This window comes from Narcine bancroftii, chromosome 1 (assembly GCF_036971445.1).
Source record: "Narcine bancroftii isolate sNarBan1 chromosome 1, sNarBan1.hap1, whole genome shotgun sequence".
In the NCBI taxonomy this organism is placed as follows: domain Eukaryota; kingdom Metazoa; phylum Chordata; class Chondrichthyes; order Torpediniformes; family Narcinidae; genus Narcine; species Narcine bancroftii.
The window spans coordinates 397896533-397912948 of record NC_091469.1 but is presented as its reverse complement, the minus strand read 5'-3'; the positions used below and the strand labels follow the sequence as shown (position 1 = coordinate 397912948).

The 16416-nt window shown below is 41.8% G+C and overlaps 1 protein-coding gene across 1 annotated transcript in view; it reads left to right on the top strand.

The window, feature by feature from the left end:
* Window positions 1-16416, top strand: part of vwde (von Willebrand factor D and EGF domains) — a 223544-nt gene that overhangs the window by 99233 nt on the left and 107895 nt on the right. The window contains 1 exon segment of the mRNA XM_069929982.1: window positions 12969-13083. Within this exon segment, the coding sequence (XP_069786083.1) occupies window positions 12969-13083 (115 nt within the window).

Here is a 16416-nt window from a genome sequence, read left to right as displayed (position 1 = left end):
CTCAACATCCATTGGAGCGCTTACATCCCTAACGTCGAAGTACTCGAGATGGCAGAGGTCGACAGCATCGAGTCCACGCTGCTGAAGATCCAGCTGCGCTGGATGGGTCACGTCTCCAGAATGGAGGACCATCGCCTTCCCAAGATCGTGTTATATGGCGAGCTCTCCACTGGCCACCGTGACAGAGGTGCACCAAAGAAAAGGTACAAGGACTGCCTAAAGAAATCTCTTGGTGCCTGCCACATTGACCACCGCCAGTGGGCTGATATCGCCTCAAACCGTGCATCTTGGCGCCTCACAGTTTGGCGGGCAGCAACCTCCTTTGAAGAAGACCGCAGAGCCTACCTCACTGACAAAAGGCAGAGGAGGAAAAACCCAACACCCAACCCCAACCCACCAATTTTCCCCTGCAACCGCTGCAATCGTGTCTGCCTGTCCCGCATCGGACTTGTCAGCCACAAACGAGCCTGCAGCTGACGTGGACTTTTTACCCCCTCCATAAATCTTTGTCCGCGAAGCCAAGCCAAAGATATCATTGAAAATCAACAATAGCAGTTGATAGAAATATAGAATAGAAACAAAATATACTAGATCCAACACTGGAGAAGAAGGTGGAAGTGACATCATCGGGGGTGGAAGTGATGTCGCTGGTGAGGGTTGCTGCTGCATTTGTGGTAGGAAAAAAAAACAAAAGTTTCAGCTCAAAGGCCTTTTATCAGAATGAGAAGAGGGGAAAAACTGAAGTTGTAGAGATGTGAAAAACAAATGTTTGGGAAAAATTTCTGATTGGAATCATTATAGTAAAACCGTGACCTCTTCCAATGTTTATGAATTTTTCTAGTGAATAGATTAATGAAGGCAGTTAAAAGCAAAGGGGGGTAAAAGAAATGAAAGGTCATGCTATAGTTGTGAGATGCAGACCAGAGGAGTTGCCGAGCCAGAAAACAAAAAGAGAATGCATGAAGTACCCATCACACTAAGAAGTGTCTGTGGAGAAAGAATAAATGAGCTGATATCATTGATGAATAACCTCGTGCAGAACTAATGAGTCCGTATACAACCGGAAAATTGATTTAATATCGAGAACCAAAAACTGCAATCTGAATAGTCAGAAAATGCATTAAACTTGGATTGGGCTTTCTTGGGACAGTGTAGGATCCCACAGAGAAACAGAATTAGGGGGAAAGTGGCATGAAGAATTAAAGTGGCAGGCAGCATGAATCATAAAACGACAATTGTGTGTATTCTGATGTCCCAAATCTTAAAATATGAAGGAAAACCAAAATTTGTTTATAAATACTAATTGAATTTATGCTAGGCAGTGATCATGCAAGAATATGGACATAAAATCTCTTAACCTTAAAGTGAAGCTAACTGTAAGGATTTTTGCAATTATGGACAAAGGCAAGTTTGAAATGCTGGCAGATTTGAACTACAGGTTATGGGGAAATGCTGCCCTTTGGCAACCAATGGATAAGAAAATATTTCCACAGATAGAAGGCAGCTACAGAGAGCTTGATAGAAGCAGTGAGTACGGAATTATTGACAATGTATTCAACATTGTTTGATGACTCTGGAGGAGAAAACCTGTTTTTCAAGTTTTCAGTGGGAACAAAACATCAAAGTGAGACCTTTGGCTGAGGTATGTGCAGGTTGGAGCCTAACCAGTACTAATCTTCTGAGAAAGAGATGACATTGGTCAGAATACTTTGGAAAGCTTGATCCCAGCAAACATTCACAGATGCATTTTTTGTCCAGTATTGGAATGAATAATGTCACACCCTGTCAATTTCATTGATTATATGATGTAATAAATTGTATTGACAAATAACACTAACTGCCACCAATCAGATATAATCACTAACAGTTTTCCACTCCCCATCACTCTTCACAGGTTTTTCTATATCAAAAATCATCTATATGGATATTAGCAAAGTAATGGAGGGAAATGAGCAAATTAAAAATTGTGAATCAGAGTATTTGGATGTTATTGAAACAAAATACACCTTTTGGAATTTGAAGGTCGAGATGGAAGAAATTGTTGACATTGGATGAGAAGTTTGATAACAGAGATTTTGCAGGAATGAAATGAAGTTGCTTTTTGGTGTTAAGAAGTTGACCCTGTTAGAAATTAAAGTACCTTTAAAGAAATTGCTCGAGACAAAAATTGAGAACAAAGAACATTTATTACTACAACAATGCAAAGTTGGGTGCTTCCCCTTACCCTGGGAATACACACACATACTGGGGCTCACCCAACTTTTATACAGTCAATTTCAGTATCAGAATGCCCTCCCCCTTACATTCTTCTGCCCCCTGGATGGGTTTGGCATAGGTAATCCTTCCTGCCTACGTGCAGTTTCAGTACACTTGGAGGACCAGGGGGTATCCTGTGGGTGCCCCATCATGTCATTGTCCTTATTCACACCTTCCTGATTCTCTGAGCTACAGTCTCTTGATATGCAGAGTTGACTCATTCTATCTAGGGTTGGCTAATTTCATATGTATAAATCTGTGTATGGTTAGCTAATTAGAAATGTATGACTTGGTACTTCTGTCCAGGGCTAGGAGACCCTTATCTGATCCAGACTACCTCAACTTCCTACATTCTATTGTACCTTACCATTCCTTATCTTAGTCCTATGGTCTTGTCACAAAGGATAGAAGATTCTTATGTTAATCGTGCTGACTCTGCTTTCCTGCATCCTAAGCCCCAAACTTATCCTGTTTGAACTGGTTTCAGCCATTTTACTGATGAACTTTAGTTTCTTCCATGTTCATAATTTTAGGTCAATTTTCCCATCTCTCACAATCCTCACTTTTCTTTTAGATCAGTAATACTGATCTTTCACCATGATCAGTGTTACTGATCTTTGGCTACTAGTGTCAGTGTGACTGATCCCCCCCCCCCCCCCCCTTCCTCACTTTTCTTTTAGATCAGTAATACTGATCTTTCAATTGTAAGGTGTAGTTTTACCCAGCTGGTCAATAACCGAAATGTAACACCTGTGTAAAGTCTTTAGGTAGGGGAGCACCATGAAGGTCAGAGTAGCGAGTCCAGCTGCTTATTAGGGTTGTGAGTATCAGGCTCCAGTTCTCAGTAAAGAGTCTAGTCCATCCCACATCAGTCCGAAGTTGCCACGTCTGAACATGGGCATGGGCAGATTCACGTTGAAACATTGAAGCAGTGTCTTTTAACCACCCGACTTTTGTAAGCATTGTCCTGACGAAGTCTGTGAGAAACGCTGCCTTCAGCAGCGAACGAGTAGCAGTAGTCAGGCGGTTCCGTTGAATTGTGGCTAGTATCTGATGTCCTCTTCAGCCCCGAACCCTAGGGCCACCGATCTCCGAAGGCTGTTTGGAGCCTGATATTAAAGTGTCAAGCAGCTCACGTTGTTGGAAACTGGTGCTCCCCTTCACGGGGTGATGAAAAGAGACCAAGCTGGGGGGGGATTGTTTCTTGTGATTTAACTGTGTGTTGCAGCTTGTCTGCTAACATTAGCATATGTATCATTGAACTTGTGAGTTGCAGCCTGTCTGTGTACATTAGCATATGTATTAACTCTCTCTCTCTCTGTTACATGTACAATCCTGACTACCATTCTGTCTGTCTTTGTCCCACCATGTCCTTTGTGCTATCGCTTCAAAACTCCTGTCTTTAATACCTGTGTAGGCTAAGATACAAATTAAATGTACTCCACTAAAGCTGTTCAGTTCCCCTGGTCTGTATTGGAATCCCTTGTTAACCCATATCCCACTATGACTATACATTAAATCTATGCCCTGTCTACATTCTAAAGGAGCACAATTGTAACCTCTGCTGCCCCTATTCCAGGGGAACTTAAAACATTAACGAACAATATTCCAAAAAATGAGTAAACAACAATGAAAGTAAAACCCATTGAAAGCAGCAATAAAATACAACAATAACTGAATAAGCCACAAAAAATGTAAAGCTCATTGAAAACAGCAATAAAATACAACAATAACTGAATAAACCACAAAAAATGTAAAGCTCATTGAAAACAGCAATAAAATACAACAATAACTGAATAAACCACAAAAAATGTAAAGCTCATTGAAAACAGCAATAAAATACAACAATAACTGAATAAACCACAATAAATGTAAAGCTCATTGAAAACAGCAATAAAATACAACAATAACTGAATAAACCATTAAAAAAAATGAAAAAAAATGTAACATTACGGCACTTTGTCACGGCGCAGTGTAAGTTTCAGGTCTGATGGATGAGGAACTGCACGCCAGGTTGGGGTTTGAATCTGTGTGTCGTGATGTTGTGGTTCAGAAGCTGGTTTAATTCTTTGAATGTGGGTCCAGCCTTTCTCTCTTGTTCTTACTGCGGTGTCTGTAATTAAAAGTACACAGAAGGGACCATCCCAGGCAGGTTTTAGTTGATCCTCTTGCCATGCTTTTACATATAACCAATCACTAGATTTTAATAAAATGAATAACAATCTGACTTTCCTTTGTGTTAGTGTAAAAATTGTAAAATGAAACACAAACCATATTTGCATGGGTTTTGAATATGTTAGACCTTATTAAAATGCAGTTGGAGCTGCTTGTCTGTATGGGGCACAACCCTCCAATTTGTTAGAGTGAGTACATAACAGACATTGCAGCACAAGAGCCCCTGCAAGAGAACTTGAAACATATTCAACCTTTAGTTCTGCCTTAAGTAAAATGCCTTGTGCCACAGCTCACAGGAGCTGGCCTTATTTAAAACAGTCTGTAAAACAGGCACCAAAAAAAGTTAAAAGATGTTCTTATGAAGATTGCACACACAATAATTTAAGTACAGGCTAGTTTCTATTATATTCCACTTAAAAGTTCTGCTGCATGAATCCTGGAGCTTGTGGAGTCATTATTGAATCAAGAAATATTGGTGCCATGCCAATCTCATTCTAACATGCCAATTTCTCCAGTCCTTAAGTCAAGATGTACTGAATAGCATTCGGTACAAGATCTGTGAGTTATTAATGATATTATTATTCTTATGCACCCAATTGTTCTGAACTATGCCACCAATTTAAATCATATTCCACCTATTGCAGTACTCACACAGCACCATAGACCAGTTCGCAGGTTTATTTCTCCATTAAGCTGAATCCAGTTGCGCAGGGTTTACCTCCGTGATCATTTACAATGTAACTTCCGCACTACCGGATTTAAATATAAACCTGATGAATGGGGGAAAGTTATCATGAATTAAATAACAGCGGCAATACAGAGAAATTGTGCTGAGGCATTAATTTCACTCCGGAGGAAAATGCACCAGAGAAATGAATGATTAAACTTATAGGAATCCCCATAGGAATCCCCAGAGGTATCTTTATTCTCCAGAGGTGGGTGATCTTTAAACTCACGGACCTTGACTGCTGAATGTGTAGAAGAAATACCTCTAACTGCAAGACAAGAGCCTGAAGCCTCAATTTCAAGTGCCACAGTGCACTTAAAGGGACATGTACACTCCTGCTTCAACTGGCTGAACCAGCCACTTTACACATCAGATCCTTTCTTTATCTTACATACACTTAAAATAAGACGTGTAGAACTCACCCTATTTGCGCAAACATTTCTCCCTGCAAATGTTATAACATCACTCAACTCTCAGGTACTCCCTGTGCAAAATCACATTTAAATACAATTTATTTCATAAATTGGAATTAACTGGTAGTTAAATTCGCTAATTCTACAGTATTGAAAAACGATCATTTATGACATTTAAATTTTAGCATGAATTTTAATCAATATTGGTCAGTGACTGAAGTGGGAAGTCGTGATTTATGAAATTATCTCTGGTCTCTACTCTCCCACTCCCTGCACTTCTCCCAACATTCAGGAGCTGGCACACAGTCCCTGCCTTTTCCATGTTACTCATCTACTATTACTTTAACTGCTTGCATCAAAATGTTAGCCTTTGCTTTCTGCTTATCCTCAGATGTCTGGACAAATGTTTTTTGTGTGATCTGTAGAAGCTGGGTTATTCCCTGCTCATGCCAATTTTCTGTCTTTTGTAATTTTCTCCTAATGTCTGGGGCTGAGTTGGTAACAAAACCTGTTAGTACCAATTGTTCCCCTGCTGGGGATTCTATGTCGAGACCCCCATATTGTATATATATTTGGTCCCAAAAATTGGTCTAACTGTTCGGCACATCCCTGGGGATCTTCTATCAGGGAGGTCAGTTCTTTCTTAAAGTTACGCACTTCAGTACTGGTCAGGGGCACATTTACGAAACCGAGACCCTCTCCCATGGGAACTTCCCGCAGTGGTCTCATCCAATTGGTTTCTGGCTTATTAGGTCTGGGTTCCTGCTCCCTGGGAAATGAATCAAAGGGTTCTGCCCTTTCTTCCTGAAGAGTCTCACGCTGTTCTGAATTAAAGTTACCTCTCTCTCCTGTCAACAGAGGTGGTAATCGAGTGCTTTGTGAGCAAGTTATCATACCACTCCTGCTCTCTTCTCTCTTCTCTAGTGGTGGGGGAGGTGGGGAAGGTGCAGAAGGGTAGGTTATAGGAGGGGAAGGAAAGATAGGAGCCGGCATAGGAGGAACATAAGGTGGAGGGAGGGAATGTAACACATCCCAACCCTGTGATTCAGGGACAAAAGGTTCCTCCTCTCTCTTATCCCTGAATTCTTTCTCATTCAAAACCAGCTGTTCAATGGATCCCTTGAGCCAGCAGGCTGCACATTCCCTGCTCTCAACATTGTCTTTCTGGTTTTGATAGAGCCATAGGTTCAAAGCTTTACACATCCATTCATCCTCGGATCCGAATTTTGGCCAGTACACGGAGCTCCCTTTAACCGGGTATTTAACCCATTCATTACAACAATACCTGACCATCGTCAGTTTGTCTTTACCACGGGTCTTTCCTGTGCCCCACTCAGATAACATCAACCCAAGCGGGCTGTACGTAGCTATCTGGTGGTCACGTCCTGTGTCAGGACTCTCATCTTTACTGCCCGCTATTCCCATGCTTAGGAACAAGTAAAATACTCTTACCGAGTTCTAGTAGTACTGCTCTAGCGCACGTCCTTCCGTCGTTTGTTCTCAATGCCTCTTCTCGGATATCACTCGCTTCTTCCACTGACCAGCCACCCGTCGCCCGTGAGTCCAGCTGAATCAGCCGGGGTGCACCTACTCTCGTCGTCGGGGTACTCTGTCAGTGGAGGGAGTGTGATCCCGGACGAGCCCCCATTTGTTAGAAATTAAAGTACCTTTAAAGAAATTGCTCGAGACAAAAATTGAGAACAAAGAACATTTATTACTACAACAATGCAAAGTTGGGTGCTTCCCCTTACCCTGGGAATACACACACATACTGGGGCTCACCCAACTTTTATACAGTCAATTTCAGTATCAGAATGCCCTCCCCCTTACATTCTTCTGCCCCCTGGATGGGTTTGGCATAGGTAATCCTTCCTGCCTACGTGCAGTTTCAGTACACTTGGAGGACCAGGGGGTATCCTGTGGGTGCCCCATCATGTCATTGTCCTTATTCACACCTTCCTGATTCTCTGGGCTACAGTCTCTTGATATGCAGAGTTGACTCATTCTATCTAGGGTTGGCTAATTTCATATGTATAAATCTGTGTATGGTTAGCTAATTAGAAATGTATGACTTGGTACTTCTGTCCAGGGCTAGGAGACCCTTATCTGATCCAGACTACCTCAACTTCCTACATTCTATTGTACCTTACCATTCCTTATCTTAGTCCTATGGTCTTGTCACAAAGACTAGAAGATTCTTATGTTAATCGTGCTGACTCTGCTTTCCTGCATCCTAACCCCCAAGCTTATCCTGTTTGTACTGGTTACAGCCATTTTACTGATGAACTTTAGTTTCTTCCATGTTCATAATTTTAGATCAATTTTCCCATCTCTCACAACCCCATGTTTACAGAAGATATAAACAAGTAGTAGGTAAATGAGAAACACAGAGAAAGACTCCAGAGTTAACAATGCTGAAATGAGAAGAGAAAGGATTAACAGAAACAATCTGTCTGAAACAAAGTGGGAGCAGAGACTTTGAATTAGACAACAGAATAGGCTCTTCAGAGGAAGTGAAACATTGCAAGGAAGTCAAATTGGATGCATTTTGGTAATTCTTGCATTCATTTTTCAGGATGTGGACATTTATGGTATGGCTTACATTGATTCTCCTTCCCTACATCTCATAAACAGATTGTGGAGAGACAAATCCTTGAACCTCTGCAGCATTGCCATAATCTCATACATCCAGGAATTTGACCCAATGAAGTTAGCATGTTGTATCAATCCATTACCATTCAAAATAGAAAGACCAAATGGAATGGTCCATTCATCAAGCATGCACTTAAGATCAGTGTAAGCAAAAAATAGAGCATACCTGCTCCCAAATGGCCACTCACATACTCCATAAAGGTCCTTCTCATCACCTGTGAATGTTATTGTAAATTTCACATTGGCCAAATCAACCAGTTAAGAACACAGATAACTGGAGTGGAAGCAAATCAGCCTTGTTTCTGAAAGGCTGTCTAAGAAGATAACAATACTATAGCTAGGTTAAAAATTTCCTTGAAATTGGAAATATAGGGTGCTGCAGCAGAGATTGGTTTGTATCAGAGAAGTGCAAAACTGCTTGTGAAAGTGAAAATCAATATATTTTTTAAATTTGCTTAAATACGTCTCCAGAACATTATTTTTTAAAACCTATAAATATCTTGTACAAACATTTCAGCAGTTGTTGCTTTCCTATGGTGCAGAGATCTAAACAAAATAGTAATCAGGCAGAAAATTGTTAAATGAACTGTTCGAGGCATTGGGAGGGTTCCTGGATCATGTTCAAGCAGCAGAGATTTAGTTTAATGGTCAGTGCAGACATCATAGGCCAAGGGCCTGTTTCTCTTTTGTGTTATTCAATGTTCTAGCATGTATTCTCTTCTGAAATATTGTTCAGAAAAGCAGATTACAGTTTAAGTAAATGTTTTGGTATCTGTTCTCAGATTCTAGATTGGATAATCTGTTGAGAGAGTCTTTCTAGATTTTACAACCACATGAGTAAGGGGACAATTGCTGTTAATATAGTGATAAATGGTGTCAGAATATCCAGATTTGAAGAGGGAAAATTATATCAATATATATAGAGCTTCCATGATGTATTGGCAGAGTAGATTTAGACTTCACAGTTGTCACAAATTTTCTCAACATAGATAAAGTCACTAGTCATAGCCTTTTTTTTTCCCAAAGGAGGGGAATCTAGAGTCAAAGGACATGGATTCTACCAGAGGAAATAGAAGTGGTGACCATTTCAATGTCTGAACGATATTTAAATTTTAAATTTGGACATACATCATGGTAACAGGCCATTTTGGCCTAAGAATCTGTGCCGCGCAGTAAACATTTCAAAAGGTGGGAGGAAAATGGAGGCCCCAGGAAAAACTCATGCAGACACAGGGAGAAGGTACAAACTCCTTACAGACAATGCGGGATTCAAAACCCAGTCCTGAACGCATTCGCTTTCTGTAAAAGTGTTGGACTAACCACTATGCCAATGCCAGCAGTATATTGGATACAAGGTATAAGGATCGAAAAGGTTAAGAGAGATAAGTTAAAGGAGTATCTACAGCACTCATGTTGATAGAAGGGTGAATAAGTGTCTTGTTGATCCTTCAGGAAACCCAAGCATCCTTTCTGATGGTCAATAATTATTTGAAACTTAAAAAAATCAGATCTGATCCATTGAAGATTACATGCAAAGAACTTTGCATCCTGCATTGCATTTAAAGTGTCAACTTATGTTTTTTTTAAACTGGCAGGAGATTGCCTTGTGTAGGCTAGTGAGTGTTGAATGTGATTTTAATGTTTGCTATCCCATCAAAATGGGATACAAATTGTAATGAAGTAATCAGAGAAGCAGATTTTGTATTTTTAACTTGCTTATATTTTTGAACAGAAAGGAGTCAATCTTTGAAGAAGCTTATGAATAATTTTAGATTTGGAGTCAGAGTTATGCAACAGAGAAAAGGGCTCTTTGGCCTTCAGCACCAATACTGACCATCATGCCTATCTGTACTACTTGCCTGCACAAATTCAACATCCCTCTATGCCCTACTCATGGACTCGTGGAGTCTGTCAAAATGTCTCTATACCACCACCCTAGCAGTGCATTCTAGGTACTAACTGGTCCTTGTGTGAAAAAAGTTACTCCTCAGGACCCATTTAAACTCATCCCTCTCACATTAAACATAGATCCTTTAGTTTTAGACACCACACTATGGGAAGCAGTCATTGGACATCTACCCTATCTGTGCCTCTCATAAATTTGTACATCTCTATAATGTTCCCTCTCAGTTTCCTTCTCTATAAGAAAACTGATCCATCCTTTCCAATCTCTCGAGGCTTTAAAGCACTGGTGAGTCCTCATTTGTAGTATTGTGAGTAGTTTTGGGCTCCTCGTTTAAGAAAGCATGTGCTGATGTCGGAGAGGTTTCAAAGGTGGTTCAGAAGAATGATTCTGAGAATGAAAGGATTATCAGATGAGGAGCGTTTGACAGCTCTTAGCCTGTACTGGTTGGAATTTAGGAGAATGGGATGGGGGAGGGGGATCTTATTGGAACATCTCTAGTGTTGAAAGATGTTGTCAGAGTAGATGTAGAAAGGTTGTTTTCCATGGTGGGAGAGTCTAGGACAAGAGATTGAAGGGTGTCTGCTTAGAACAGAGTATGGTAAATCTGTGTAATCTGTTGCCAAAGGCAGTTGTGGAGTCCAGATCATTGGGTGCATTTAAGATTGATAGGTTCTTGATTACCCAGGCCTCCAAATGTTATGAGAAAAGTCTGGGAAGTGGAGCTGAGTTGGAAAATAGATCAGTTCATGATTAAATGGTGAGGCATACTCGATGAGCTGAATAACCGATTTCTGCTCCTATCTTGTAGTCTTTTAACACAAGCCCTTCAATCCATTCAACATTCTTGATGATCTTTTTCTGCATCTGCTCTAGCTTGATCACAACCAGTACTCCACACAATACTTCAAATGTGGCCTAAACAATGTTTTGTGCAACTGAACTCTGGGGCTTAGTATCTTGGCCAATTAAAGAAAGCTGCTTGTATCTTCCTCACCATTTTCAGGAAACTATGTATCCTAGAGTCTCTTTTTAGCAACACTCCAAAGGGCTCTGCCATTTACTATGTATGTCCTGCTTGGATTTAATTTGCCAAAGCACATCACTGAAAATAAAAAAAATCAAGATATGCTGGTGGGGGGGGGGGGGGTCAAGTGAAATGGACAAAGTTGCAAAATGTGTCACTTCACACTTTGTAATTCTGTGAGCAATATTTATGGGTCTTGAATAATTATTTGAGCCTGATTTAAGTAACAATCTCAGCAAATGTTTTTGAGAGAGGAAAGGCAGACCCCAGTGATCTTCTCAGCTGTTTTAATTGTATTGACTTCTTATCTGATGTTTTTCAGCTACCACACCATTCAATAATGCAGCCAGATAAGACACTCAATTGTACTCTTGTAAAACATTGTCAAGATGGGGGCTGGTACCCTTACCCTTCTCAACGACCTTAAGATGTGTGGGTGCAGTTATGTCTTCCTGACTAATGGGAAGGTGTTGTGGGTCCATGATAGGTCGTCCTTTATATGCACAACAAGGAACTCTCCAAGATGGAGCCATTGAATTGTAATGGAATGTGATCGACCATCGTCCCCCTGAATCATCTCCTTCGTCTTGTCCGTGATAAGGCTTCGGTTATTGTTCTTGCACCATTTTGCAAGCCTCCCATCCTCTATGTATGAAAACCCATCATTTTTGCTGATGAGGTCAACTACTGTTATGTTGTATGATTCACAAACTTGATGGTTCTATTTGAACTGAACTCTCCTCTTTCTGTACTTTTAAATGCACCTGGTCAGTCTCGGAGGAATTGTCTATCTTTATGCATTTCAAGACTTCCAACAACATCTCCAACAGCTTCCCCTTTCATAAAGTTCATCAGAATGCAAGCATAGCAATTACAGATTTAAAATATTGACTGTCACTGTTTCAAAAAAAAGACTGGGCATTTAATTGATACTGCAACAAGATTAACAAAATCAGCTAACTTTCTTTGCAATTTCTATTTTTGTTTCAACTTAGTGGTGGTTATTTAATGCCTGAATATAAATAATGACCCATCAGATTACAAATTAATACAAGGAAACTAAATTTGCATTTAACTCATCTCGTTCCCTTTTGTTAGAAGCAATTTATAATCTCGGATTATGAAATCTAGTTCATACTCAGGTGCATTGAACAATATTGTTCATGAGAAAAAATACTCATTTTGCTAACATAAATTTGCAGTTTAATAACACTTTATTTTTGTAAGACGGTCATAATGATAATTAAGCAATCTTAATTTAACACAGAAGTAACTTTCTATTCCAAACAAAAATTCGCTAACAATTCCAGTAACTTGAGACTTTTGTTCAGATAATGGTTGTGTCATACATTTTGAAAAAAGTGAAAATAGAAAAAAATGTTACTGAACAGGTAGAATGTTGCTCCGTTGGCTAAATATTGATCACCTTTCAATGGGCAGGGGAATTTAAGTTTTAGATTTCCTGCTATCTACCAAATGATGTTGAACACTGGAAACTGCATCCAATAATCTAACATGCTTTAAACTAACAAATATTCTGCTGATTTAGATAGTTTAGAAAGTAGCAAGGGACACGTAAGGCTGGCAATAATATCTCAGTCCTCCTGGCCAGTTAACTTGAGAAAACTACTGTAATTACATCAGATAAAACACTCTAGTAAATTTGGTTTGTAATCACGATTAGTACCTATTACCATAAGTTCCTTGTGAACGTTGCTGGTGTGACGCCATATCCTCTGAATCCCATGCTTACTTGGCCACAATATATAGCTTTGTTATTTTCTTCTACTGATTTGTACAAATTTATTTTTCTAGGAGAACACATGCAACATTGATGGGCTCTGCTATAGTGCAGGGGATCCCAATCCAAGTAGCCCATGCCTTTTGTGCAGGCCAGCCACATCCAAATTTGAGTGGACAATTATTGAAAGTAAGTTGATTCACTTCTAATCCTCAATGTGTTCATAGAGATATCTGATTTTATTTATTTTCTTTATTGCGATGGAACCGACTGATGCAGGGAACACAGACTGCAGCAAAATGCGGAGGGGCACAGCAGCGTGACAGGACTGCTTTGAGACCATGGAGTGGAGCTGTTTCAGGGAGGTGGCCACCTACAATGCTCATGTTAACATCGAGCCAGTGACTGGCTACATCAAAAAGTGCACTGAGATTGTTTTCAGGTTGATATATCTCCCAGAGATGCAAGACCCATTTCAATTCACCTATAGAAAAAAATATTCCACAGATAATGCAATAGCCTTGTCCCTCCTGACCTACTTGGAAAATGATGCCACATATGCCAGGCTGCTGTTCATCGACTTCGGCTTGGCATTTAATACGATCATTCCCTAGAGGTTGGTGGAAAAGTTATCCTTGCTAGGACTCAACACCCATCTCTGTAATTGAATTCTGGACTTCCTATTGGAAAGACCACAGTCTTTCTGGGTCAATAGCAGAACATTGAATAATGTCAACCTGAGCACTGGAGCACCGCAGGGTTGCGTACTCAGCCCGCTCCTGTTCAGGCTTCTGACCCACGACTGCAGATCCAGCTCCTACAGAGTCATCAAGTTTGTAGATAACACAACAGTAGTTGGCCTTATCTGTAACGACAATGAATCGTATAGAAGTGGAAAATCTCGGTATGTGGTGCGAGAATAACAATCTGAGTCTCAATGTGGACAAGATAAAGAAGATGATCATGGACTTCAAGAAAGGACCAGAAATGACCACACTCACTACACATTAATAACTCAGTGGTGGAGTTAGTAGACAATACTAAGTTTCTCAGAGTCCACTTATCAAGTAACCGATCCTGGAGAAACAACATCTCACTTAATCAGGAAGGAACAACAGTGACTGCACTTCTGAGAAAGCCAAAGCAGGCAAGGCCACCATCATGTCAACCTTTCACAGGAGCTCTATCAAGAGCATCCAGGCAAGCTACATCACAGAGTGGTATCGTTGCTGCAGAGAACTAGATTGGAGGTCAATCCACAGAAGAGAAGAGAAAGATTGGAGAGGATCTCTGGCATTACTTTCCCCCCCCCTCCCCCAATCAATGTGATCTACCAAGATCGTTGTCTAAGAGGGTGCGTAAAATCATCGAGTACACATACCACTCCGAACACATTTATCAGCTGCTCCTATTAAGAAAGAGAGATACAAGAGTAGCAGAGCCAGCACTAGGCTGAGAAAGAGTTTCTTCCCACAGGCAGTGAGGCTCCTGAACATTAAATGAACTGCTCACACTAACCATCCGAGTCTCTACTATTTTTAAAACAATATTTGTTCATGTGTATCTATATTTGTCCTGCGCATATCTTTTCTTTCTTTTTCTTTCTTTGGCTTGGCTTCGCGGACGAAGATTTATGGAGGGGGTAAAAGTCCACGTCAGCTGCAGGCTCGTTTGTGGCTGACAAGTCCGATGCGGGACAGGCAGACACGGTTGCAGCGGCTGCAGGGGAAAATTGGTTGGTTGGGGTTGGGTGTTGGGTTTTTCCTCCTTTGCCTTTTGTCAGTGAGGTGGGCTCTGCGGTCATCTTCAAAGGAGGTTGCTGCCCGCCAAACTGTGAGGCGCCAAGATGCACGGTTTGAGGCGATATCAGCCCACTGGCGGTGGTCAATGTGGCAGGACCAAGAGATTACTTTAGGCAGTCCTTGTACCTTTTCTTTGGTGCACCTCTGTCACGGTGGCCAGTGGAGAGCTCGCCATATAACACGATCTTGGGAAGGCGATGGTCCTCCATTCTGGAGAGGTGACCCACCCAGCGCAGCTGGATCTTCAGCAGCGTGGACTCGATGCTGTCGACCTCTGCCATCTCGAGTACTTCGACGTTAGGGATGAAAGCGCTCCAATGGATGTTGAGGATGGAGCGGAGACAACGCTGGCGGAAGCGTTCTAGGAGCCGTAGGTGATGCCGGTAGAGGACCCATGATTCGGAGCCGAACAGGAGTGTGGGTATGACAACGGCTCTGTATACGCTTATCTTTGTGAGGTTTTTCATTTGGTTGTTTTTCCAGACTCTTTTGTGTAGTCTTCCAAAAGCGCTATTTGCCTTGGCGAGTCTGTTGTCTATCTCATTGTCGATCCTTGCATCTGATGATATGGTGCAGCCGAGATAGGTAAACTGGTTGACTGTTTTGAGTCTTGTGTGCCCGATGGAGATGTGGGGGGGGCTGGTAGTCATGGTGGGGAGCTGGCTGATGGAGGACCTCAGTTTTCTTCAGGCTGACTTCCAGGCCAAACATTTTGGCAGTTTCCGCAATGCAGGACGTCAAGCTCAACCTTCACTTCAAGCCAAAGCCCAGGAACAGTAAAGCCCCCAGAAAGAGGTTCAATGTTGGAAACCTGCAGTCAGACGAAGCGAGAGGAAACTTCCAGGCAAACCTCAAAGCAAAGCTCGACGATGCAACCCGCCTCACGGACCTGTCCCCTGAAACCCTCTGGGATCAGTTGAAGACTACCATACTGCAATCCACTGAAGAGGTACTGGGCTTCTCCTCCAGGAAAAGCAAGGACTGGTTCGACGAAAACAGCCAGGAAATCCAGGAGCTGCTGGCAAAGAAGCGAGCTGCCCACCAGGCTCACCTTACAAAGCCGTCCTGTCCAGAGAAGAAACAAGCCTTCCGTCGCGCATGCAGCCATCTTCAGCGCAAACTCCGGGAGATCCAAAATGAGAGGTGGACTAGCCTCGCCAAACGAACCCAGCTCAGCGCGGACATTGGCGACTTCAGGGGTTTCTATGAGGCTCTAAAGGCCATGTACGGCCCCTCACCCCAAGTCCAAAGCCCGCTGCGCAGCTCAGACGGCAAAGTCCTCCTCATCGACAAGATCTCCATCCTCAACCGATGGTCAGAACACTTCCAATCTCTTTTCAGTGCCAACCGCAGTCCAAGATTCCGCCCTGCTCCAGCTCACTCAACAGCCCCTAAGGCTAGAGCTGGATGAGGTCCTCACCCAGGATGAGACATATAAGGCAATCGAACAACTGAAAAGTGGCAAAGCAGCAGGTATGGATGGAATCCCCCCAGAGGTCTGGAAGGCTGGCGGCAAAACTCTGCATGCCAAACTGCATGAGTTTTTCAAGCTTTGTTGGGACCAAGGAAAACTGCCTCAGGACCTTCGTGATGCCACCGTCATCACCCTGTACAAAAACAAAGGCGAGAAATCAGACTGCTCAAACTACAGGGGAATCACGCTGCTCTCCATTGCAGGCAAAATCTTCGCTAGGATTCTACTAAATAGAATAATACCTAG